The 27,784-nt window shown below is 42.1% G+C and overlaps 1 protein-coding gene and 1 pseudogene across 2 annotated transcripts in view; one reads left to right on the top strand and one right to left on the bottom strand.

Moving 5' to 3' along the window:
* Positions 1–11,871, bottom strand: part of SLC25A36 (solute carrier family 25 member 36) — a 39,585-nt gene extending 27,714 nt beyond the window's left edge. The window contains exon 1 of the mRNA XM_082624189.1: positions 11,591–11,871. Within this exon, the coding sequence (XP_082480315.1) occupies positions 11,591–11,631 (41 nt within the window). The 5' untranslated portion in view covers positions 11,632–11,871. The remainder of the gene's footprint in view (positions 1–11,590) is intronic.
* A 2,354-nt stretch (positions 11,872–14,225) lies between these two features.
* Positions 14,226–15,523, top strand: LOC309806519 (SIN3-HDAC complex-associated factor-like; annotated as a pseudogene). The gene is made up of 2 exons: positions 14,226–14,253; positions 14,785–15,523. The product of its transcript is annotated as an SIN3-HDAC complex-associated factor-like (transcript).
* The last annotated feature ends 12,261 nt before the right edge of the window (positions 15,524–27,784 follow it).

Here is a 27,784-nt window from a genome sequence, read left to right as displayed (position 1 = left end):
TGAACTCAAACTGTGAGCTCAGGTTTAATGGGTACAATGGATGCAAAACACCCACATCAAGTTACAATACTGCAATCTTTCATAATACTGGAGACAAAGATCTCATGAAGAATTTCTAGAAAGAACAAAAGGTCGCATACACAGGAAAAGTCGTAATAGCATCACATCACTCAACAACGGCAGAAAATTACTTATTCTAGAATTCTATGCCAAACCTAACTGTTAAGCAGAGAAAATAAGAAGTTCCCACTGGTAAGGAGACACAGAGGAAGGGAGCAGGGAAACGTTGGTTTTTACTGTCTTTCAGCAGCTTTGTTTAAAACTATACGTATACATTTCTTTATTTTTAAATAAATGTTTAATCATAATTTTAGCAGTAAGTATCCTTTAAAAACAGCACGGGTTTTTAACTGGAGAATGTGGTGGATGTTTCTGGGACCCAATGGACTCCAGGAGAAAATGATGTATTTGCGCCAGTGTCTTTGACTCAGAACTCCAAAATAAATCCAGAATCTTGACCACCTCTCACCATTTCCACCCTGGTCTAAGCCACAACATTTTGTCGAGGTCACTGCAGTAACCTCCTAATTGTGTCCCTCTTCTTCTACCCTTACCGGATTCCCTCCAATGTATCTTCAATACATAAGAGTGACTTATTAAAATCTTGTCAGATCAAGTCACTCCTCTGCTCAAAGCTTTCCAAAGACTTCCTGTGTCATTCAGAATAAAAGCCCAAGTCCTCACAATGGCCTACAGGATCTAACACAATCTGATCTTCCCTGATTCCTCCTGATCTCATCTACTATCCACCTTCTCACTCCCTCTGTTCCAACCATACTGGCCTCTGCTCTAATTCTAATTATTAGAGTTTAACACACCAAGCATGCTTTTGTGGTACTGGAGGCTAACAATCATCAGTTCGAAGGGAGATCAAAGGATAAAGAGGCCTTCTGATATCCGACTATCCTCAAGTCTCACTGGTTCTACATTCTAAACTTCCTCTTATATTTCCCCTCACCATCCCCACTGCAAGTGCCTTAAAGCAGGGCCTCATTTTTTTTTTTTTTTTGCTTTTTATTTTTTATTTATTTATTTATTTTTATTAGTTTCTGCTTTATAACAAAGTGAATCAGTCATACACATACATCTGTTCCCACATCCCTTCCCTCATGCATCTCCCTCCCTCCCACCCTCCCCATCCCACCCCTCCAGGCGGTCACAAGGCACCGAGCTGATCTCCCTGTGCCATGCGGCCGCTTCCCACCATCTATCTACCCCACGTTTGGTAGTGTATATATGTCCATGCCTCTCTTTCGCTTTGTCACAGCTTACCCTTCCCCCTCCCCATATCCTCAAGTCCATTCTCAAGTAGGTCTGTGTCTTTATTCCCGTTTTACCCCTAGGTTCTTCATGCCATTTTTTTTTTTTTTAATTCCGTATATGTGTGTTAGCATACGGTATTTGTCTTTCTCTTTCTGACTTACTTCACTCTGTATGACAAACTCTAGGTCTATCCACCTCATTACAAATAGCTCAGTTTCGTTTCTTTTTATGGCTGAGTAATATTCCATTGTATATATGTGCCACATCTTCTTTATCCATTCATCCGATGATGGACACTTAGGTTGTTTCCAGCTCCGGGCTATTGTGAATAGAGCTGCAATGAACATTTTGGTACATGTCTCTTTTTGAATTATGGTTTTCTCAGGGTATATGCCCAGTAGTGGGATGGCTGGGTCATATGGTAGTTCTATTTTTAGTTTTTTAAGGAACCTCCATACTGTTCTCCATAGTGGCTGTACCAATTCACATTCCCACCAGCAGTGCAAGAGTGTTCCCTTTTCTCCACACCCTCTCCAGCATTTATTGTTTCTAGATTTCTTGATGATGGCCATTCTGACTGGTGTGAGATGATATCTCATTGTAGTTTTGATTTGCATTTCTCTGATGATTAATGATGTTGAGCATTCTTTCATGTGTTTGTTGGCAGTCTGTATATCTTCTTTGGAGAAATGCCTATTTAAGTCTTCTGCCCATTTTTGGATTGGGTTGTTTGTTTTTTTGCTATTGAGCTGCATGAGCTGTTTATAAATTTTGGAGATTAATCCTTTGTCAGTTGCTTCATTTGCAAATATTTTCTCCCATTCTGAGGGTTGTCTTTTGGTCTTGTTTATGGTTTCCTTTGCTGTGCAAAAGCTTTGAAGTTTCATTAGGTCCCATTTGTTTATCTTTGTTTTTATTTCCATTTCTCTAGGAGGTGGGTCCAAAAGGATCTTGCTGTGATTTATGTCATAGAGTGTTCTACCTATGTTTTCCTCTAAGAGTTTGATAGTTTCTGGCCTTACATTTAAGTCTTTAATCCATTTTGAGCTTATTTTTGTGTATGGTGTTAGGGAATGATCTAATCTCAAACTTTTACATGTCCTTGTCCAGTTTTCCCAGCACCACTTATTGAAGAGGCTGTCCTTTCTCCACTGTACATTCCTGCCTCCTTTATCAAAGATAAGTTGGCCATATGTGCATGGGTTTATCTCTGGGCTTTCTATCCTGATCCACTGATCTATCTTTCTGTTTTTATGCAGGGCCTCATTTTGTTTCTAGCCTTCTAGCTGGTCCTGAGTCCCTTCTGATCCAGTGATGTGGCCTATGTGTCAAGATCAATTGCAAGGTGTCACCAAAGTAATTTGTTACTAACGAAAGTACTAAGTTGGATGCTTTACTGTTAAAAGAAAAAGTTACAATTCAAAGTCTCTCACTCATTTGCTTTAAATGCTTTGATTAGCAAAGAATTCCAAGGAGAGAACAGCCAAGTTTGATTGCAGAAGAGCATATAAATGTGTTATTCTGTAACATCAAAAATCTAGAAAGGGGACTGCTCTGGTGGTGCAGTGGTTAAGAATCCGCCTGCCAATGCAGGGGGCACGGGTTCGAGCCCTGGCCTGGTAAGATCCCACATGCCACGGAGCAACTAAGCCGGTGAGCCACAACTACTGAGCCCGCGAGCCACAACTACCGAAGCCCATGCACCTAGACCCCGTGCTCCACAACAAGAGAAGCCACCGCAATGAGAGGCCCGTGCACTGCAACTAAGAGTAGCCCCCGTTCGCCATAACTAGAGAAAGCCCACACACAGCAATGAAGACCCAATGCAGCCAAAAAAAAAAAAAAAAAAGATCCTGTTTAAAAAAAAAAAAATCTAGAAAGGGGGTTTCTAAGGTTATGAAACAAATAAAACTGTTAAATGTCCCTATACCCTTGGTATATCCACGTTAGAAAATCTCAACTATGTATTCTTCATAAAACTATTTGGATCAATGCTAATTTTAAAGTTTCAAAGGCAAATCTCATACCTTTTAAAGATATGAGGCCAAGGCTGCTTGGTGAGAGTCAGGTTATCATATAACTATGCACTGATTTTAGAGAATATTTAAGAATTGTTTAACATGGTTATCACGAAACACCTTTACAAGACATTTAAAACTATTCTATTTTCATGTTTGAGAAATTATACAATAAGTAAATCAAGTCACCCCAGGAATTTGCTGGAATGTAGACACATTTTTAGCCTATGCTAAGTTGGGAGTGTAAATGTCTCAGAACTTTCAAGTGTTGCTTCTACTTGTTTACTGTATATAATGAAGGTAACATTTTTTGACATGCCAGGGGTTCTGACTACTCAAGGGCTATGGATTCCTTGAGTAAAGCAATGGCTAAAAGCTGCTTAGAATGGAAATTTTTTTTTTTGAAGCTAGGCACAATGTAACGAAGAAACTGGTTAAAAAAACAAAACAAAAAAATCTGGGAAAATAGATCTTTAAGAAAGAGAAAGGACTCTGAGGGCCCTAAAATACTCTCCCTCACCCAAGTTACAGCAACACAAGAATCAGAAATGTGGGAGGCTGGGGGAAGATAGGGAAGGGGAAAAAGAAATTGTTCACTAAGTAAACATGAGTAACAAGCAGATCAGTTCAGCCATGATGCCAAGAGTCATAAATCCCTAGGTCAGTGCAAATGCAAAACCTGATCAGCAGGATAGCCCCAAGGGCCTGAACCACTAGATTCAGTTCCCCTGGCTTTAGAGAACTTTACTAGCCACACCTATGGAGGAATTTAAGGTGCCCCAGGTTTCTAAGGAAAGGATGGCTCAAGGAAAAGAAACGGGATTCTAAGACTGTGGTTGTTACACATGTATCTTTGATTCTGACCTTTTGAGCACGTATGGATCAGGACACTTGTTTTGAATAGGCAAGGTTAATTTATAAATGGACAAAATCTATTCTGATTGGGTCCACAATATTTGTGTGTATGTGTGTGTACGTATATACACACATATATATGTATATGTAGGTACTTTAGAAATATATTTCTGTTAACATTAAACAAAACTATTTTGTCAGACAACTGCAGTGTCTAGCTTTGTAAAGCAAAGTGAATATGTTAAAATATTTTGTCATTTTTCTGCTGCAGGTTAACACTCCCCTGTAATTTCCTAATTAGGGCATTAGTCAAATTAAGAAATACCGCTAAGAAAGAGATTCATTAAAATGTTAGCTATAGGGACTTCCCTAGTGGTCCAGTGGTTAAGAATCTGCCTTCCAATGCAGGGAACAAGGGTTCAATCCCTGGTCAGGGAACTAAGATCCCACATGCCACGGGGCAACTAAGCCACGTGCTGCAACTACTGAGCCCACACGCTCTGGAGACTGGGCGCCACAATTAGAGAGAAGACCGCGTGCAGCAATGAAGAGCCCTCCTGCTGCAACTAAGACCCGACACAGCCAAAATTAGATAAACAAATATTTTAAAAAGTTAAAAAGGAAAAAAAAAAGAAATGTTAGCTATAGAGTTTTGCAATCTCAAAACATGTAGCCTGTCTCTGAAATTCCATAAAAATCATTTAGGAAGTCTTACTAAAGATTGTTTCTCTGATAGTATATTTGTACAGGTTATTTCTTCTGAAGCTTTAATGTTCGGGCAAGAAACAAATTCTTGAAGAATGAAGGACATATTCTACATACTTGACAGACTACCTTATGAAAAGTCAGATATAAGAGTGGTTGAAAATAATGGTATTTGGCTGGGGGGGTACATGTAGTGTTTCTCATGCAGGAAAACAATTAACAAGCTAGGCTTATTTGAAATGCTAAAGCAAAATCAAAACACTGATAAACTGAAAAAAAAAGAAAATGTTAACCAACAACTTTGATAAACATGGAAACACAGAGGAAAGCCGTTATCATACAGCCCAAGATGTAGATGTATAGTCTTTAATGTAAGGAAAAACAATGATATCAAGACTAAAATTCACTACAGAAGCAAAATATGCTGAGGGTATGTGGTAGTTTTAGTAAAAGTAACCCCCCCCCACCCAAATTACTGCTTTGTTTCTTTGATCCCCCTTTGCAACAAATCTCAAAATCCTATTTACTGTCTCTAATTTCTCTCCCACTCCCATGAGATTTCCCTCCCCTGCTCTGCCTTGAAAACTGCTGATCAAGGTAACCAAGGTCTCCACAATTGATAAATTCAATAATTAATAGCTCTCAGACCTCATCTTAATGGACAATAACATATGTCCTTCCTAAATACTGTATATTTGTTTCTTCATTTGACTTTCAGAACACATTTTCTTGGTCACTTTTTAAGTCTACTTTGCTGGTTCCTGCTCTTCTTCTGATCTCTTTTGCTGAAATTTCCTCTCTTCTGCTCTATATTCACTCCCTTAGTGACCTCGTCTAGGCTCATGTCATCATCTATGTTCCATTAACTATTAAATGTGTTATCTCTAGTCCAGAGCTCCTTCCTGGAGTTACCTAATATAACCATCCACCTAAACAACTGGCTTTTTGACTTCTCTACTTCTCAAATTTTCGTCTTAAATGGAACTACATACTGATCTTCCCCCACCCCAACCGTATGCCATCCACAACCTTCCCATCTCAGTTAACAGCAATTCCCTCCCTCTAGGTGCCTGAACTAAAAACCTTGGAGTTATTCTTGACTCTTCTGCACACACCACATACAGTACATTACAGCCTTCTCTGAAGAACCGTTACCTCTCGCTTTGATTACTCCAGTAGCCAAATCATTTCCCTACTTCTGGCCCTGCCCCTACGTACAGTCTGTTCTAAGCATGGTGCGACCAGAATTTGGCTTTAAGACTCCTGCAATGACTTTTCCCATTTCAGAAAAGCCAAAGATCTTCAATGGCCTAACAATGGCTTACTACTCTGGCTATACTTGCCTCATTTCAGTGCTCCTACCCTACTTAGGGTCTTTTCACTGCCTGTTCCCTCTGAATAGTTAACTCTCTCCTCTCCAGGTCTTTGTTCAAAAGTCACCTTCTCAAAGACTCTATTATCCTCCTACTTAGAACTACAGTGCACCCCCATTATTCTCCTTTATCCCACTCCACTTTTTCCTCAACCATGGCACTGAAACCTTTTAATTAATGATATAATTTACTTAGTGTAACAATTCAACGCCCCCTTTCAGATAACTGTGGATATTTTTCAATATTACATTAAAACTGGGCATGTGGTAGGCTCTTGAAATTAGCTGCAATATGGAATCTGAACTATACCAATAAACTTTTCATATTGTTACATTAAAATCCATTGCTTTATTTTACATTCTGAATCTTTTACCTATGCACTACTCTATAACATCATGCGTTGGTTATTTGAAAACCATTGGTTCACTGGATTATACAGGTCTTCCAAGTGTAGATACGTTTTGTGATACAATATTTTAAAAATTACATTTTCTATCTATTCTAGATTTCAAGGGACTTCCCTGGTGGCGCAGTGGTTAAGAATCCGCCTGCCAATGCAGGGGACATGGGTTTGAGCCCTGGTCCCGGAAGATCCCACATGCTGCGGAGCAACTAAGCCCGTGCGCCACAACTACTGAGCCTGCGCTCTAGAGCCCGCGAGCCACAACTACTGAAGCCCATGTGCCTAGAGCCCATGCTCAGCAACGGGAGAAGCCACAGCAATGAGAAGCCCGTGCAACACAATGAAGAGCAGCCCTCGCTCACTGAAACTAAAGAAAGCCCGCGCCCAGCAACGAAGACCCAATGCAGCCATAAATAAATAAATAAACGATTTAAAAAAAAAAAGATTTCAGGGCTTCCCTGGTGGCGCAGTGGTTGAGAGTCCGCCTGCCGATGCAGGGGACACGGGTTCGTGCCCCGATCCCGGAAGATCCCACATGCCGCGGAGCGGCTGGGCCCGCGAGCCATGGCCGCGGAGCCTGTGTGTCCGGAGCCTGTGCTCCGCAACGGGAGAGGCCACAGCAGTGAGAGGCCCGCGTACAGCAAAAAAAAAAAAAAAAAAAAAAAAAGATTTCAAAAATTCTAATTTTTGCTTGAAAACTCAAATTTTATCATATGGCAACAAATGTTATCATTTGTTGTGGTTTTCCTTGAACCAACAGGCCCACTTCTTTCATTTTTTGAGAAAATGTCTGCCAAATATTCAAGTCTGAATTGTCACAGTCTCTCTATCAACTGTTCTTTCAAGAGTGGTTCTCATGAAAAAGGAGGCTAGTTCAGCTTGAGGCTGAAACAACTGTAGAAATGCTTTACTCATGTTTCCCATTTGCCAAACAGAATATGAAATGAAGATGTGTACTTAAGAGTCAAGATTTTTTTGGGGGGGGGCGTGCCACGTGACATGTGGGATCTTAGTTCCTTGACCAGGGATTGAACCCACGTTCCCTGCAGTGGAAGCGTGGAATCTTAACCACGGGACCACCAGGGAAATCCCAAGAGTCAAGATTTAAAACATTAATTTTTACCGCTTCAAGAACATTCTTAAGAGACCCTGTGTTTTTAAATTGCAAGTGCTAATGACTACTAGCACAGTCTGGTGATGCTGCCTGGATGTACGCTACGGTAACAGCAGCTTCACCAGTCATTGCTTTTGCACCATCAGTCCAAATCTCAACTCAGTGAAAAGGCAAATAATGTGTTAGTACTTTTATGAGAAGAGCTTTAACGTCTCAGACCACCAAAAAGGTCTTGGAAACTCCCAGGCGTCCCTGACCCACAATGCTATACTACACTAATCCCCTTACAGGAAAATAAGTTTGAGAATACATCAGGATAAGCAAATTACCTTACTCATGCAATCTACTAGTAAGAATTAAAATGTATTTTTAAAAAGAAAAAAAAGAAAAGGTTATAAAAATTATGGAAATAAGGCTAATAAAAAATGTAGACAAAGTGTAAATAAACCACATTATACTTTTAAGTAGTCTACTTCTGCCCTGATTTTACAAGGAAACAGGTGCAAGTAATTTAACAAATATTATGACAAAATTTCTACAGAATCAACGTAGATCTGACACCCAAACGGAGTTTCTTACTGAATAAATGAAAAATAAATGGTTTGATAAATGAATGGGTTGATTAATTCCAGGATATAAAAATAAACCATTTCTTAGATAATCTGAAATTACTAACTATATGTATTAAGCTCTCACTGTCACAGGAGCTACAAAGGAAGGAAATTCATCCACTTAAAGGGTGAAGGTTTATTCCTCTCATTTGAGGCAATCTCTCTCTCAAATGGAAAAAAGCCCAAACTGCCTCTTGGTGGACATATGCAGCTGACACACAACTGAACAATATAGATCTATCAAAGAATTTAAAAACATACTGCTTATGTCTTCATACATAAACATATAGTGTTATTAAAAGCATAGCTAAAATTAAATCATATTTACACCCTTTTTGGGCAGTTGTGAGTAGCCTCCGTAACTCAATCAACCTAACCGATGACCTTACAAACTCTGAATATTAACCCTGACAAAAACATAATGGGACCAAAGGGTGTGTTAAAGAAAGCACGAGTTATGCATGTGAGTCGGTCACCCAGACCCAAGGTCCAGTGCTAGTCTGTTTCAAGTTTTCCTGATTTAATAATACATCTATAAGGCTACTAGAAATGTGAGATCCTGATAAACACATATTTGAATAAATACAATTATAACCATCAGGAAAACAATCCAAAGGCTCCATCTTAAGACAATTTTTGTCTAAAGATTAAATGCCACTGTGAAAGGTTATTGGTTCTTGCACAACGGCTAATAAAAAGATCTCTCGCCTTTTCTCTATCTTGTTATTATTAAAGTAAAATATAAGTTTCCTAACTCCTAATTTACATAATTCTATCATGATAAAAAAATGAAATCTAGTTTTCTATGAAGAACGTCCAAAAAATGATTGCCTAAATATGCAACCTTGAGATATACTAGACATCTTCAATTAAGAACAATGTTACCCACAACTCAGTTTGCATTTCCATAATGCTTAGCATACAGATTTCCAGAATATCCTATAGAAATTTCATACAGAAATAGAAATTTCATAATCTATTCTAAATGATTTCATTTAATATAGAGCTGGGAGGTTCTTCAGAGATTATTTTAACTCATTTAACATGTATGAAAAGCTGTTTAATATTGGTTAAGAAATTTTTTATACCTTGGTATTTTCCCATATTTTGAAGGGGCTAAACCAGATGATCTTTACCATCATCCTTCCTAGTTCTACTGTTTCTCTAAAAAAGGTAAGCCAAGTCTTACTGAAATGACTTATGAGACCACATATAAACATGAAATCGAGATGGGATGCAAAAGAAGAAAATTTATAAGCCTGAGTACCTATCTTGTGTCAGGACCTATAAACAAGTACTTCATTTAATACTCTAAAAAACCTGCATATGCTAGGTTCTTTTTTTTGGGGGTAGAGGGCCTCCTAAATCTATTTGGGTTTAGATGCTGCAAAAATGCCCCATTTCTGTTTTTAAAGAAAACGCTAACCATAAGGGCCTTGACATACATTAGTAACAACAACGTGACTGATGATCCTAATCCAAACTGGGAAGTTAGTGCAATCAAGCTAACATTTCAAATAAATATGCCCTATTTTTAACAAAACTTGACATCTGAATCTTGAATGCAGAGCAATAAAAATGTTAGGACCTAGAATAGGGCCTTAGAGATCATTTAGTACAACTTCTTCATTCTACAGATGAAGATGAATTAAAATCAAAGAGCGTGTCCATTTTTTGCTCAAAATAGTGGCCAGAAGTAGATGTGTGGTCTCCTAACTTTCAAAAATTACCTTATGATCTAATTACAGGAGGGAACCCAATTATTTGCACAAGACATCTTTATAAGAACATCTACATGGCTAATGGTTTTTTAAAAATGATTTAATTTGCCAAGATTATTCTTACGTATCAGAAATATAGAAAGCAAACCCTGCCTAAACCCTGTCTCACGAATAAATGAATAGTATTAAATGAAAAGTATTTTAATGCCAGAACAGTGCCTGGCCCATTACTGGTGTACAATAAATGTTTGTTCAATGAATGTGCCAACTCAAGGAAAGTACTGTCATCACTGGCAATAGAGTCCACACGTTTAACTCCAATCAAGCCACTGTGAATAGAACCGCCTGTGTATTACTTTAATATTCTTAAAGTAGTCGATTTAAAAAAAACTGTATGCTTTAAAGGGATGCGACTTTATATGGTCATAATGGCAGCAAAGAGCCTCAGCATAATTCACCGTAGCCATTTTTGATACGACTATGATCCTACAGATAAGAAGTAACTCCTAAATTTAAAATTGCTACGACTCTCCAAATAATTTGGAAAGAACCACCTAAAAAGGAGACTAAACTGGGTGAACAAAAGATCTGTAGCACTCAAGTTGGCCATCAGGGAACTGAGACTTCAAGTTTAGTCTTAATCTTGTACGCACAGTAACTACTGCCAAAGCTTCTGACCTCTCCCCTACCCTCCACTTTCTCCGTTTAAGCAGACGAAAAGCAGCGGGTACGCAAGACGCCTGGTTCTCAGGAATAGAATCCGACCCTAGAAGCACTATCGCTTTGTAGCGCATCTCGCAACCTGGAGAAAGGAAATTTTCCAAGACCTAGAAACCTACAGCTATTGCGGGCGACAGAACCCCAAAGCCTTCCAGCTGGCGCCGGAAGCCCCCAGATGACCCACCGGGGCCGAGGAGGGCCCGGAAATCAGCTGCCGGAGATCCGAGGCGGGGCGTGAGCGACGTGAGGCAGCCCCGCAGCCCGCGCGCCAGGGACGGAAGGAGGAGGAGGCCCGGCGCCCATTTTGTCCTCGGCCTCCGCACTTCCCGCTTTACCCGCCGCCCGCCCCCCCCACGCCGCCCCGGCCAAGCAACCTACGTGAGGCTTGCAGTTACTGGCCTTCCATGGCCCCGCATCCCCGCCGTCCGCTAGGCCGCGGCGCGTGGACTGGGCCTGCGTGGACGCCAGCCCCGCCGGCCACTCTCTAGGCCTCGCTCCGGTTCCGCGGGCCCAAAGCCTGACGTCCTGCCGGCTTCGCCCTCCCACCCCTCCCCGCCTCGGCCTCAGTCCCATGGGTTCCCTCAGCTCCCCCGGCTCCAGTCCCCTCACCCCTCCCCGCCCAGGCCTCACTCTCTCGGTCCCCGGGGCTGAAGCCCCTTCTGCCTTCTCGCCCGCGTCGCAGGCCACGGCCCTCGGCCTCAGCCCAGCGCCCTCAGCCCCAGTCTGCAAGCCCCTCCTGGGACGTACCCTCCGGCAAACAGATGCACCAGCGTGTCCCTCTGGCTCATTCTCTCTCCCGCATGTCCTCCGGGCGCTGAGGCGGGACGCGGATCCGGCCGCCGCGACGGCCGCAGCTTCCGCCCCGGACTGGAGCCGCACGGCGCTCCAGTGACGGCGACGGGAACTGACGGAGACGCGGCTGCAGAAGGCGACCGGCGCGGCCCTCCCCGCCGCGCTGCAGCCACGCCGCCTCCCACCCTGGCTAGGTTTTCACCACCCGCGCTAGAGGGCAACTCGGTGGCAGCGGGGGCGTGAATATTCCGACCCTCCCCCCCTCCCCGCGATATAAACAGAAGCTACCATTGGTACGCACTGCGTGACGTCAAGCAGCCGGCATGCCTCTTTCACGTGATCGCTAAGGGGTTTCTCAATGGAAGGGGCCGGGAGGCGGGGCAAGAGCGCGTGCCCGGAGGGTAGTGGGTCACCAGGTCCTCGCACCTAGTCCTCCCGCCCCGAGGGCTGCACCGGGTGCCGCCTGGGCCCGCGCAGACAAGCGGATTCGAACTTCACGCCACGTGAGAAACGACCTGGATATCCGGTAAGCAAGAGGAGTTGGGACACGAGTCTGCCCAGACTCTGATGTACTTTTTTTAGACTATTTTTTTTTAGAGCTGTTTGACGTTCACAGCAAAATTGTGAAATTTCCCATTGGCCCCTGCTTGATTCACGTTTTAATAATTGGATCTATGACCCAGCATTTATGCTTCCTGGTGTCTACCTCAGAGTAGCACTCAGTGCATGGAAAGGCTTGTAGACACTCGTACAGGATCACAAACAACAGTACGGTGTTTACAGACAATGCTTAGTGTAGTATACGATTAGTGTAGAATAAATATTCTTTATTTTAGAAAGAATAAAGAAAACTGGCATTTACTCATTTTTCTAACCAGCAAGTTTTTTCTTGTATGTATATACAAGAAGGTCAAAGACTGAGGGAAAGATAATGTTTTATCCCTCTACAACATGATTAAATATTTAAAATTTTTGTTAATTAGTAATTATTTCTAAGGTGCAGAAGTGCAGGAAATAATATAACATAATCTGTATTCATCACCCACAATGAACAAATGTTGATATTTCCCGCCTCTTTGTTTGGTAACTTCCATTTCACCTGCAGGGTCCTCACTACACTTTCCCACCCATGTGGGGTTATCCAGGGCTCACCTTCCTTTCCTTCCAGGGCCATTTCCTTCACGAAGTCCTCCCTGATGGCCTTAGCTCTCTATGCTCATTACCTGCTCCTAAATGCCCACAAAATGTACAGACTGCATGTCACTGGCAAGTGTGCATCCACTCCACAGTAAATGCTCATCTGTAAAATGGGCACAAGAATACCTACCTCACAAGGCATATTGCTTGAGCACTTACTAATATGCCAGGCTCTGATCTACAGCATTCTCTAACACAACTGCCCTATGAGGCCATTGATATTATTCCCCCAATTTTTCATGAGGAGACTGAGATTTAGAATAATTGACTTGCCCAAGATTATCCAGTTCATCCAGAAAGAGATTGGATTTGAATCCAGCAGAATCTCTCTGATCCCAGAGCTTCAGTTAGTGAAATAATAGCTGCACATTAGAGAGGGAAATTTTGAAAAAAACAAACAAACGAAACTCCAAAAAATAGAAATAAAAATTGACACCCTGGCCATACTTCCCCCAAACCCTTGTATTAACTTTTGGTGTGTGGGAAGGTTAGTTCTATCCTTTTTTACAGCAGTTTTATTGAGGGATCTTTCACATGCCATAAAATTCACCTATGTATAGTGTACAGTTTAGTGGTTTTTAGTGTATTCTGATGGTTGTAGAGCCATCACCACTACCTAATTCCAGAACACTTTCCTCACCCAAAAAGAAACCCCACACTTGTTATCAGTCACTCCCATTCTCCTCTCTCCCTATCCTCTGCCAACCACTAATCTACTTTCTATGTATTTGTCTAATCTGGACTTTTCATATAAATAGAATTATACAATATGTGGCCTTTTGTGTCTGGTTTCTTTCACTAAGCATAATGTTTTCAAGGTTCATTCATGTTGCAGCACACATCAAGTACTTCATTCCCTTTTATGACTGAATAATAGTCTGTCATATGACTGTATCACATTTTGTTTATCCATTCTCAATTGATGGCCATTTGGATTGTTTCCACTTTTTGGCTGTCATGGATAATCCTGCCATGAATATTTGTGTACAAGTTTTAGCATGCAGATACATTTTCACTTCTCTTGGGAATATACTTGAGAGTGTCATTGCTGGGTCATATGATAATTCAATGTTTAACATTTGGAGTAACTGCCAGACTGTTTTCCAAAGTGCCTGCAGCATTTTAGATGTATTTCTTTTAAGACAATGGCTGTAGCTCCATGTTTTTGGCATAGTGAATGCTGTGGTAATTACATTTAATGAAGCTTCTGAAACTGGTAAGGAGGGAGCCCAAGTTCTTATGTGGAGTAAATTATTCCCGTAAGAGCAATAGCAATTCATAATGTGACCGTTTACTTTGGAACCTCATTCAGATGGCATCGTGGAAGGAGACTCTGCCCCCTGCACATTCCATCCGGTAGCCCCTGGGGCTGCCCACTGGGGTGTGGTGGATGATGCCTTCATTTTTGTGGGGATTCCAGGGTTAGTTGGCTGTCATGTTTGTTGAGGTTCCACTGTACTGTGTCATCTGCCATCTCTTTTATAATTTTCCTTCCTCATTGCTGTTGGCTAATGTCTTTAAGTGATTCCTTCAGGACCAGCACAAGATGAGGTTTCTTGAGCCCTTTCCCCTTAAACAAACAAGCTTCTAGGTGCTTTTCCAGAATGATATTAAGGCAGGGTGGGTGGGGCTAAATTTTTGTGTCAGGCACACCTGTACCTCTTCCAGACCCCCATTCCTACCGAGGGGTCTTCTGGGAGCTGTAGTTTTTAACTGAATGTAGGAAGAGAAACTGATGGGGAAACTGTGAGTGGCCACAACTGGTTGCTTGGCTCAAAACAAACAAATAAGCTCGTTGTGAAGTAGAGGGGACTGCTACTTTATTTCCTGATTGGTACTAACCTCAAATTTTAATTGCTGCTGAACTGCAGGAGACAATCGTTTTAGACATGGCAGTTGAGGAGGGAGCGATTGGAGGGGGGGATTGGTTTGGCATGCACTCCACACTTCAGGAACGTTATTGCATGTGAATCGGCTGCTTTTGGAAGACCATTGCCCAGAAGAAGAGGTGTTTGGTTTTCACAAGCCAAAGATATACCAAAGTATAGAGGGCTGCTGTATTTGTAGAGCTAAATCCTCCAGTTCTCAATTCACTGACAGTAAACTCTATGAAAAGGACTTCCAGAGCTGCTTTCGGTTACATGAGACTTGATCAGGAGACATCTGTAATGCCCCTGTCCTGCTGTGAAAAGATGGAAGAAATTACCAGCAGACTCAAAAAAAAAAACAACCAAAAAACAAAACTGGAATCACGTGGTAGATGTAAGGGCAGGACCCAGTCTAAAAACTACACTGAAACCAGAGAAAGTGAAAACTCTATCTGGAAACAGGATAAAAAGCAACCAGATCAGCAAACTGCCAAAGGAATTTAAACGTCGTAATTCTGATGCTCACAGTACCACCTCAAGTGCCTTCCCAGCTCAATCTCCTTGTTATAGTAACCAGTCAGATGATGGCTCAGATACAGAGACGGCTTCTGGCTCTAACAGAACGCCAGTGTTTTCCATTTTGGATCTCACATACTGGATAAGACAGAAAATATGCTGTGGCATTATCTCTAAAGGCTGTCTTGGGGAAGTCCTCATCTGATACACACTATTCAAGTCTTGCTGCAGCAATAAGAAAGCAGCTGCTGAGAAGCTGGAGGCACAGGGGCCAGAGCCTCTGCCCATCTCCACTCAGGTGTGGTGACTGAGGTTTATGTAGAAAGGAAACAAAAAACAATTTAAATTTTGGAAAACAAAGCAACAAAATGACCCTCCTATTTTAAACTTGGATACCTGCTATTCTGCCAAATGACGATCTCTAGAATAGTTGTTTTTTTTAAATAGAGGTTTTAAAAATATATTTATTTTATTTATCTATTTTTGGCTGCATTGGGTCTTCATTGTGGTGCGTGGGCTTCTCATTGCAGTGGCTTCTCTTCTTGCGGAGCGGAGGCTCTCATGGACTTAGTTGCTCCGCGGCATATGGGATCTTCCCGGACCAGGGCTTGAACCTGTGTCCCCTGCCTTGGCAGGTGGATTCTTAACCACTGCGCCACCAGGGAAGCCCTTAGGATAGTTTTGACTGGGTTATTTTTCCTTCAGTTCCACAAACTCTGAAGCCAGTGTCTAGCTTACTAAAAGAAAAGAAAAAAGTGTACATAATATCGGGTTGGCCAAAACGTTCGTTTGGGTTTTTTCTGTACGATGTCATGGAAAAACCCAAACGAACCTTTTGGCCAACCCAATATTTAAGATGCTGAGTATTTCATAGGAAAGCTGAATGTGGCTGTAAAATGCTTTTAAGTCTTTTTTAAAAATCCCCTTGGGCTTTCCTAGTATCCATCTATTAAAAAAAAATCCCCTTCAACTGAATGAAATTAGGGGAATTTCAGGGGACAGAGATGGGATTTGTTGTATGATAAATGTATGTAGTTTTAGTCTTTCTATATTCAGAAGCAGTGGTTAGAGCATTTTTTAAAGATGGCTGGCTATACTTGTTTTCCTTCGTTATAATATATTTGTCATAACTCAGTAAACATGGACTTGCCCCTATAGTTGTTAATAACTTTGAAATATTAAGGTCTTGCCAAGGTTCTGATGATTCAAACCTGTACTACTGAATATTAAGCAGGACAGACTAAGCTCTCTGGTGTGAATATCTTGAAAGAGTAATTTCTAAATATACAGAGGTAACTTGACTGTATATGTTGCATCCTGTGTCACCTCCCTCCATATTGATGTTTGATAAAGATTTTAATTTATATGAAACTTCTAAAGCAGAAGCTCCTCTTGGGGGAAATGTCAACTCTTTAGGATAAGCAGTCCTATATGAATAGTACCAAAGCACTACCACTTGGTACAGAACACACTCTATTAAAAATGTTAAATTATCTGAAAAATAAAATGTGCAAGTCTTCAGGATGGCACACGAAAAAACAAAGTTAATGCTTCTTGGGGCACATTTCTTAGAGGGCTTGCAAGTGTGTAAATAATTTGTTTATGTTACATGACTGGTGACTTCCTTGAAAATCTGCACAATTCACTTTTAGCTCTGGATTACTTCAGTTGACCTTTTTGAAGGTTTTATCTGTGTAGAATGATTGTTTGACTTGTTTTAACCTATTAGGGCTTTGGGTTTTTGTGGGTTTTTTTCATTTTATATTAAAGTAAAATTCTACTAAAAAAATTTTTTTTAATTGCTATGGGCTGAAGAAAAGTTCTTAATAGCTATTTGTTGGGAAGTGGAGCACAGATGGACAACCGATGCCATTTTCCCCCCACTTAGCCTTTGTTGGTCTTGTAGGTACAGAAAATTCATATGGGCTCTAGATTGGCAACATTAGTTTTAAATATTTGGGTAAGATTTTAAAAAAAATCTTTGTGTCTTTTTAGCTTTTAGTGGGAGGTTTGGAGAGATTGTTTTATATTCTCAGCCAGATGCCATTAAATTTTTTTCCTTATTTTGCTTTTAATAGAAAGTAATACATTCAAACAATACAGAAGCGCATGAGTTAGAAATTAAAATCCTCACTTCAGCCTCCCTTCCTAAATCCTACTCCTCAGAGGACATCATTGGTAAGAGTTGGGTAAGCGTCCTCCTCCTGGGTACTTGATGCCTTCATGGTAATCATCTCAAAGAGCTTCAGATGTGTACAGTACTCACCATGTGCCAGGCCTTGTTGTAAGCACTTTTCATGTATTTTAACTGTAGAACCCAATGAAGGACATTTTATAGACGAGGAGACTGAGATACAGAGGGGTTAGAGGATTTGTCAAGGTGACTCAACTAGCACGTAGCTGAGTTGGGATGGAAACCTAGGGAGTCGGGCTACAGAATCTGTACTCTCATCCTCTGTTCTACACCATCTCAATTGTTCATTGGTTGAATGAGACATTAGCTATAGTTTCAAAAAAAAAAGGGGGTGGGGGTGGGGGAGAGGGGGCTTTTGAGAGAACTTAAGGAGATGCGGTGCCCAGAGGACGAAATGTATACTTATATCTGAGCCCCAGATGGAGCCATGAGGGCAGTGGCTCCCAAATGCAGGTTTCATGTCCCATTGAGCCACCTCTCCCATCAGCAACACCAGTTACTCTGTGTCACATTTCAATTCAGTCATGGTTAAAGGCTCTCCATAGATACGCAGATGATAAGCAGAGCTCACACTGGAAATATCTAAGGAGCTGGTAGAAAATGGATTTCCCCCAGAAGGATTCAGTTAGCTTGTTGGAAACACTGTCCACCAGGGAGCAATTTAGGAATGTGTCCCAGGTGGCTTGGAGAAAAACCCCAGAAAACAAAATACGACTTTTCCTACCCTCCAGGACAGGAGTATTAGAAGGGTAGTGACACCTTGCAAAGAAATGCATAGATTTTGTTGAGATAGGGTGTAACACACTTTTGTGTGGACAATGCCTGGGACCTCAACGGTGTGTGGTAATGCAGACGTTGTGCCCCGCCTCCCATTTAAGAAACCATCCAAGGGCCTTACCAAGGGTCCCTGCTTTTTTTTTTTTTTCTGTTTTTTTTTATTGAAGTATAGTTGATTTACAATGTTGTGCTAATTTCTGCTGTACAGCAAAGTGATTTAGTTATACATCTAAAAAAATAAATTTATTTATTTTATTTATTTGTTTTTGGCTGCATTGGGTCTTCGTTGCTGCGCGCGGGCTTTCTCTAGTTGGGACGAGCGGGGGCTACTCTTCGTTGTGGTGTGCGGGCTTCTCATTGCGGTGGCTTCTCTTGTTGCAGAGCATGGGCTCTAGGCGCGCGGGCTTCAGTAGTTTTGGCTTGCGGGCTCTAGAGCGCAGGCTCAGTAGTTGTGGCGCACGGGCTTAGTTGCTCCATGGCATGTGGGATCTTCCCGGACCAGGGCTCGAACTTGTGTCCCCTGCACTGGCAGGTGGATTCTTAACCACTGCACCACCAGGGAAGTTCCCCCACTCTGACTTTTGAAGTCACTGCCCCATTGGTTTCTAGCATCCAGAGCTCATATTGAGAAGCTTGACTCCATTTGTAGCTCTGGTCTTTATATAGAACATGTTTTTTTGCTATTTTAACCTTTTAGGATCTTTCTTTTATCCCTGGTTTTGGGAAATTTCACCACAAAGTACCATGATGGTGGTGGAGTCTGTTCATTCATTGTGCTGGGTACCCTATGGGCCTTTTAAGTCTATAAATGAAAACTAGAATTCACCCTTGGAGTGTTCTTTAACAGTTCCATGTGTGCTGGTTTGGGTCTTTCAACCCCCAAAGCCAAAAAGCATAGTTGATTTTTTCTCCCCTGAACAGTACCTGGCAAGAAGTTGGCACTGGGTCAATACCCAGAGTCAATGGCCGAAAGTTAAAAGGATAGACTTCTGGTTTGGCAGCAACGCTGTGCAAAGCAGCACTTGGCAAATATTTGGTGGTGAAGAGAGTGATAACACTTTTATTTCATAGGTGGCCGATTCCCTTGAGTCTGGGTCCCCCCTCACGCCCCACCCCAGAACTGCTTCAGCAGCTTTCCACCTTCTCCATCCTTGACCTCAGGCCATGCCCTCTTACCCTGCTTAGTAGTTGGGTGAACAGAAGAGAAACAGAAAACAGGACTGGGAAGTCTCACTGACCTTGGAGTTAGGGTCAAAGATCAGTGTCGGGGAAAGCCCCACAGCCTGTAGTCAGAATTACCTTGGAAAAGCCTTTAAATCTCCCAGAAGTATGAGGTGCCAAGAACTTCTTTTACTTTGTGTTCCTGTTCGCTCCTCAATTAATCCCTTAATGTCTTCTTTCAGGATGTCCGTGAAACCATCGCCATCCAATTTCTTGGCCACAGCGAAACTGTTTTTCCTCTTTTCATTGATTAGGAAATACTTAAAGTTGTTTTCCCAGATTTTCCATAATTTTGGCTCTGTAGGACTTTCACTTTCAAACAAAATGGAGTAACAAGGATCAGAAATATGAAAATCCAGGCAAAATATATAAAACTGTAAACAGAAAGAACAAAGAGCATTGCTCATCATCCCCTTCTACAGAGAATTAAGTCACAACCCACAGTGCCAGTGTGCCGTGAGGGGAATTCAGGATGGAAAAAAGCTGGAAGCATTCTGCGCTTTTGGATGTACGGTCCCCTAGATAGTTATTACAGTTTATGCAGTTATTTATTACAGTTATGCAACTAACTTTTATTCAACAAATATTTATCAGTTAGGGATCTGACACGTTGGTGGATGCTTTCACATGTATTATATCATTCTGTTCTCACAGCACACCTATAAGGTTGGATTTCTTTATTTTTTTCTACTTATAAGAAAAGGGGGGCCTTCTCCGGTGGCACAGTGGTTAAGAATCCGCCTGCCAATGCGGGGGATACGGGTTTGATCCCTGGTCTGGGAAGATCCCACATGCCATGGAGCAACTAAGCCTGTGCATTACAACTACTGAGCCTGAGCTCTAGAGCCTGTGAGCCACAGCTACTGAAGCCCATGCACCTAGAGCCTGTGCTCCGCAACAAGAGAAGCCACCGCAACGAGAAGCCCACGCGCAGCAATGAAGACCCGATGCAGCCAAAAATAAATAAATTTATTTTTAAAAAAAAGAAAAAAAAGAAAAGGGGAAGGGAGGGAGGGAGGGGGGAGGGAGAGGGAGAGAGAGAGGAGATGAAGAGGAAGAGGCAGAAAAACGAGAGGGACAGAGACAGAGATAGAGAGAGGCAAAGAGAGAGAGAGAGAGAGACAGAGAGATAGAGAAGGAGGAAGAGTGAGACAGAGGCGAAAGGAGAGCGAAGACAGTTCAACGCCCCTGCTTGGCACTTAATGCTGAAGTCCCTGTCTACCGCCCCCCTACTCTCCTACCCCTTCCTATAAGCGCAGGTCCCTCTAAGCCAACTGAACTGCTGGCATTGCCCACATTCACACAGTTGCTTCACTCTGGGCTTTCAGAGATGTCCCAACACCTCCCTCCTCTGCTGTGTGCTTGCACAGCTCTGTGCTGGCCTCTCCAGACCATGCCCTGTCCACCCCGCAGGCTCGTGCACTCCCTGAGAGCCAGGATTCCTGGCCAACCGCGGGCCCCACGCTTCCCCAGGTTGGGAACCATTTCATATTTGTCTATGTAGCCTCTTGGGCACTTGGCATCGTGGACATTAAATAAATATTTTCCACGTGCCTACCCAGGGCCAGGTACTGTCCTAGCAGAGCAACGAGACGGACAAGGTGGCAGCTCTCACAGAGTTTATATTCTCCTTTACAACAGACAATACGCTGGTCAACAAATCACATAATTTCATGCTGTGGAACTATTTTACCATGAAGAAAATTAAGGGATGGGAAGATGTAGTTTAGACTGAGTGGTGATAGACATACTCTCTGGGGACATGGCTTTTCGGTTGACTGCTGAGAAGGATAAAAAAGAACCAGCTGTGTGAGGATGGGGGTTGTATTAGTTCCCTAGGGCTGCCATAAGGAAATACCACAGACTGGGTGGCTTAAACAACAGAAATTTATTTTGTCACAGTCCTGGAGGCTCGAAGTCCACGATCAAGGTTCTGGCAGGTTTGGTTTCTTCTGAGGCATCTCCTTGGCTTGCAGATGGCCACCTTCTCATCGTGTCCTCGTATGAATGTCTCTCAGTCCGTGTGTGTCCCTGTTCTAATCTCCTCTTATAAGGATACCCGTCCTATTGGATTAGGGCCCACCCACATGACCTCATTTTACCTTAATTTCCTCTTCAAAGGCCCTCTCTCCAAATCCAGTCACATTCCGAGGTACTGGAGGTTAGGACTTCAACATAAGCATTTTGGGAGGACACGATTCAGCCGGTAACAGGGGTGAAGTGCATTTCTAGGCAGAGCAAGTGAAAAGGCTCTGAGTGAGTTTAAGGAACAAGGAAGGCAGTGGGACAGAGCGGAGTGAGCACGACAAGACAGGTTGGGGGCTTCCCATGTGGCGCAGTGGTTGAGAATCTGCCTGCTAATGCAGGGGACACGGGTTCGAGCCCTGGACTGGGAGGATCCCACATGCCGCGGAGCCACGAGGCCCGTGAGCCACAACGACTGAGCCTGCGCGTCTGGAGCCTGTGCTCTGCAATAAGAGAGGCTGCGATAGTGAGAGGCCCACGCACCGCGATGAAGAGTGGCCCCCGCTCGCCGCAACTAGAGAAAGCCCTCGCACAGAAACGAAGACCCAACACAGCGAAAATAAATAAGATAAATAAATAAATAAATGCCTACCCCCAACATCAAAAAAAAAAAAAAAAAGAAAAGACAGGTTGGAGAGGGAGTTGGACAGGTGGACAGGAGCCAGCTCATGCAGGCACTTGTAGGTCTGGTGACCGGAAAAAAAAAAAAAAGCGCACAACCTAAAAGTTGAGAATTATGTTTTATTCAGCAGCCTTACTGAGGACGTAAGCCTGGGGATTCAGCCTCTCAGATAGTTCTGAGGAACTGCTCCAAAAAGATAAGGGAGGGGCCAGGATATGCAGGAGTTCAAACAAACAAAAAACAGGTAGTCAAACATCAAAAGATGACTGCTAATGAAAGAAAACCGGACATCTTAATGAATTTAGCACTTTCCTGTGTATGGGAAGATGCAAGAGTCTGGGCTGATTGAAATCATTCCTTTGATAAGCACCTTAACTATCTAGGGCCAGTCTCCTGTTTTTTTCCATCCTGAATCCCCTCAGGGTACACAATTGGGGGTAGTGGCTGCTGGCTTGATGGCTGCAACATCCTTTGTTTACTGATACTGGCAGGCGACATTTTTTTGTCTGCATATTCTAAGTGAGAGGAAAACCCACTGGAGGCTTTTAAGCACCCTAGTGCAAGGACCCAGTTTTCTTTTCCTTTCTTTCTTTTGGCTCAGAGTCAAAGACTGCATTTTATTTGAATAGTCAGTTTCCTATCTTTTATGTAACTTTCCCCTGCCCCATTGCCCCACCCTGCAAACTTACAAATAGAGCCACTTGGTTAGGGAAATAATAAAGATACAGACTTTGGAATTAGAAAAATCTGGGTTTGAATTATACTTCTGCCACTTTGTGATATCAAGCAAGTTAATTAACAGTCTGTGACATTCAGCTATTTCAAATGTAGAATTGAAATATCAATACTCACCTTACATCATGATAATTTCAATTATGCCTCCTAAAGTAATTGCCCTAAACTAAGCACACAATCAATATACACTGAATAATTTTCTTACTGAAAGCTATATAGATTATTTTAAAACATCAGTTGTATTTTATTTCTTTTTTCTCTTAACCATTTTTTAATTGTATAGTTAATGTACAATGTTGTGTTCGTTTCAGGTGTACAGCAAAGTGATTCAGTTACATATATATATATTTATTTATGTATTCTTTTTTAGATTCTTTTCCCTTATAGGTTATTATAAGATATTGAATATAGTTCCCTGTGGTACACAGTAGGTCCTTGTTGTTTATCTATTTTATATATAGTAGTGTGTATCTGTTAAGGGACCCAGTTTTCAATTTCAAAAGATCACTCTGGTAATGTGTGGAGGCTGGGTGGAAGGAGGGCAAGAAAGGAAACAGGAAATGCCTTAGGGGGCTGTTGCAGTTGGTGGCTTGGACTGGGTGCGCACTCTCAGAGGAATAATGAGTAGGCTGGGGTGCGGGGGAGAGTAGGTGAATGGGGAGAATGAAGAAGGTCCATGATACCTTTCATTAAAATGTAGTTTTCAACCAAGATTCATCATCAGGGTGAGTAGAAGGTGCTAATTTAAGAACACTTTCCACGAATAGAGCAAAGTTATTCCAATGAGTCTTGGATAATTTGATTGGTGCCATTCATTGAGCCTTGACTATGTGATGGATACTTGCTTTACGTGTGGTTTCATCTCATCTTCATGACAACCCCTTGAGGGAGTTACCACCATCATTGTAGAGATGAGGAAACACAAGCTCTAGTGAAACCACGGGTGAGCATCAGAGCTGGAAATGCACCCTCGAACCCCCAGTACCCTGTTTTTCCCCCTGCTCTGGGCCCTCCCAAGATGCTTTGCTCACTGTGGGGCTCGGAGGACGGCTGCTGGCTCCTTTACCTCCTCTGAGCCGCTGAGCCCGTCTCAGATCTGCCAGCAGAGGGAGCCTCACAGACCTGCCGCGCAGGCCTTTAATGAGATAGAGCTGCTAAAAAGGAACATTTAGCGGCATGTTTTATTCATTTGTTTTCTGTGAAATATTAATCATGAGCTCCTGCTAACACAAGGTTTAGGAAGCAGTGAGTAACTTTGACTTAGGGCAGTCTTCAAAGTACTGAACCTGGGACATCCATGGCAGTCCAGTATTTAAGACCGTGCTTCCATCACCCTGATACCAAAACCAGACAAGGATGTCACAAAGAAAGAAAACTAGAGGCCAATATCACTGATGAACATAGATGCAAAAATCCTCAACAAAATACTAGCAAACAGAATCCAACAGCACATTAAAAGGATCATACACCATGATCAAGTGGGGTTTATTCCAGGGATGCAAGGATTCTTCAATATACGCAAATCAATCAACGTGATACACCATATTAACAAATTGAAGGAGAAAAACCATATGATCATCTCAATAGATGCAGAGAAAGCTTTCGACAAAATTCAACACCCATTTATGATAAAAACCCTGCAGAAAGTAGGCATAGAGGGAACTTTCCTCAACATAATAAAGGCCATATATGACAAACCCACAGCCAACATCGTCCTCAATGGTGAAAAACTGAAAGCATTTCCACTAAGATCAGGAACACCACTCTTATTCAACATAGTTTTGGAAGTTGTAGCCACAGCAATCAGAGAAGAAAAGGTAATAAAAGGAATCAAATCGGAAAAGAAGAAGTAAAGCTGTCACTGTTTGCAGATGACATGATACTATACATAGTGAATCCTAAAGATGCTACCAGAGAACTACTAGAGCTAATCAATGAATTTGGTAAAGTAGCAGGATACAAAATTAATGCACAAAAATCTCTGGCATTCCTATACACTAATGATGAAAAATTTGAAAGTGAAATCAAGAAAACACTCTCATTTACCATTGCAACAAAAAGAATAAAATGTCTAGGAATAAACCTAAGGAGACAAAAGACCTGTATGCAGAAAATTATAAGACACTGATGAAAGAAATTAAAGATGATACAAATAGAAGGAGCGATATACCATGTTCTTGGATTGGAAGAATCAACATTGTGAAAATGACTATACTACCCAAAGCAATCTACAGAGTCAGTGCAATCCCTGTCAAATTACCAACAACATTTTTTACAGAACTAGAACAAGAAATTTCACAATTTGTATGGAAACACAAAAGACCCCGAATAGCCAAAGCAGTTTTGAGAACGAAAACTGCAGCTGGAGGAATCAGGCTTCCTGGCTTCAGACTATACTACAAAGCTACAGTAATCAAGACAGTATGGTACTGGCACAAAAACAGAAATATAGATCAATGGAACAGGATAGAAAGCCCAGAGATAAACCCATGCACATATGGTCACCTTATCTTTGATAAAGGAGGCAGGAAGGTACAGTGGAGAAAGGACAGCCTCTTCAATAAGTGGTGCTGGGAAAACTGGACAGGTACATATAAAAGTATGAGGTTAGAACACTCCCTAACACCATACACAAAAATAAGCTCAAAATGGATTAAAGACCTAAATGTTAGGCCAGAAACTATCAAACTCTTAGAGGAAAACATAGGCAGAACACTCTATGACATACATCACAGCAAGATCCTTTTTGACCCACCTCCTAGAGAAATGGAAATAAAAACAAAAATAAACAAATGGGACCTAATGAACCTTAAAAGCTTTTGCACAGCAAAGGAAACCATAAACAAGACCAAAAGACAACCCTCAGAATGGAGAAAATATTTGCAAATGAAGCAACTGACAAAGGATTAATCTCTCAAATTTACAGGCAGCTCATGCAGCTCAATAACAAAAAAACAAACAACCCAATCCAAAAATGGGCAGAAGACCTAAATAGACATTTCTCCAAAGAAGAGATACAGGTTGCCAACAAACACATGAAAGAATGCTCAACATCATTAATCGTTAGAGAAGTGCAACTCAAAACTACAATGAGATATCATCTCACACCAGTCAGAATGGCCACTGGCCATCATCAAAAAATCTAGAAACAATAAATGCTGGAGAGGGTGTGGAGAAAAGGGAACACTCTTGCACTGCTGGTGGGAATGTGAATTGGTACAGCCACTATGGAGAACAGTATGGAGGTTCCTTAAAAAACTACAAATAGAACTACCATATGACCCAGCAATCCCACTACTGGGCATATACCCTGAGAAAACCATAATTCAAAAGGAGTCATGTACCAAAATGTTCATTGCAGCTCTATTTACAATAGCCAGGAGATGGAAACAACCTAAGTGTCCATCATTGGATGAATGGATAAAGAAGATGTGGAAAAAAGTAAAGAAAAAAAAAAGAAAAAAGAAATAGAAGATGTGGCACGTATATACAATGGAATATTACTCAGCCATAAAAAGGAACGAAATTGAGTTATTTGTAGTGAGGTGGATGGACCTAGAGTCTGTCATACAGAGTGAAGTAAGTCAGAAAGAGAAAGACAAATACCGTATGCTAACACATATATATGGACTCTAAGAAAAAAAATGTCATGAAGAACCTAGGGGTAAGACAGGAATAAAGACACAGACCTACTAGAGAATGGACTTGAGGATATGGGGAGGGGGAAGTGCAAGCTGTGTCAAAGTGAGAGAGAGGCATGGACATATATACACTACCAAACGTAAAATAGATAGTGGGAAGCAGCCGCATAGCACAGGGAGATCAGCTCGGTGCTTTGTGACCACCTAGAGGGGTGGGATAGGGAGGGTGGGAGGGAGGGAGACGCAAGAGGGAAGAGAGATGGGGAACATATGTATATGTATAACTGATTCACTTGGCTAACACACCACTGTAAAGCAATTACACTCCAATAAAGATGTTAAAAAAAAAAAAAAAAAGACTGCTTCCACTGCAGGGGGAGCAGGTTCAGTCCCTGCTTGGGGAACTATCCCGCACCAAAAAGAAAAAAGATAAATAAAAAAGGGAAGTACTGAGCCCTCCCCTTATCCCCACCCTCCGAATTCTGTTTCCAGAGCTGAGCTCTATCTCATGATCCTCTCTTCTGAAAAGGAAAACAAAATATTCAAAGGGAAAGAAAGGGAGGGAGAAGCCCAGGGTGGGAAGGGCGGCAGCTGGCAATGCTGGGGGAGCAGCCGTCCAGGAGGAGGTGGGGTGTGGGACATCGCAAGGTCAAGCTGAAGGCCTCCTCTTCCAGCGTGGACCACTGAGAGGGGGACGTGGACCTGAGCTTAGGCCACCCTCCACCCCCCAAGTGGTTTTCTGCTTGCTGGGAGGATTGTCAGCAATGGACACCCAACAGAGGTGGTCTTTATTTTTACTCAGCCCACAGCACACACTGCCACCTTCTCTTTGGGGGCCCCCAGGGCTAGGAGCAGGTCTAATAAACAGTTAACAAGAAGAAGGGAGTGGCCAGTATGTGGGGTGGGTATCCAGTGATTTTCAGAGATGGTACAGCCTCTACTCTGGGGCATCCTCATCATAACAGTAGCAAAAGCGTCTTTTCCCCCCAAGTAGGAGGAAACATGTTACTGTGTTTGACCTGCTGATAAAGGAGGTAACTGGATTGCTGCCCTTAGGGAATGACCAGTCTGAGAAAACAGGTCAGGGAGCTCCCAGGCTCATGGTCTGTGTTCTCAGGGAGCCCCTGATTTGTCCCTGGGCAAATTCCAGCCCAATGTAGTTTATACAACCACCGTTTCCAATAAAGAACAGGAAATGGTGAACACATGCATGAAAATGACTTAGGTACTTTGTCACATTTGAAGAAGTTTTAGGTTATATATAGGCTACTTGTTTTAAGTAGCCATTAGACACAGACTTTAAAAACCATTCTGTTTTTTAGATCCAAATACATATGAGGATTTGGTATAAAA

The sequence above is a fragment of the Mesoplodon mirus genome (assembly GCF_964341445.2).
Source record: "Mesoplodon mirus genome assembly, chromosome: 6".
Lineage (NCBI taxonomy): Eukaryota > Metazoa > Chordata > Mammalia > Artiodactyla > Ziphiidae > Mesoplodon > Mesoplodon mirus.
The sequence above is the reverse complement of the archived record's forward strand: the minus strand, read 5'-3'. Positions and strand labels throughout refer to the sequence as shown.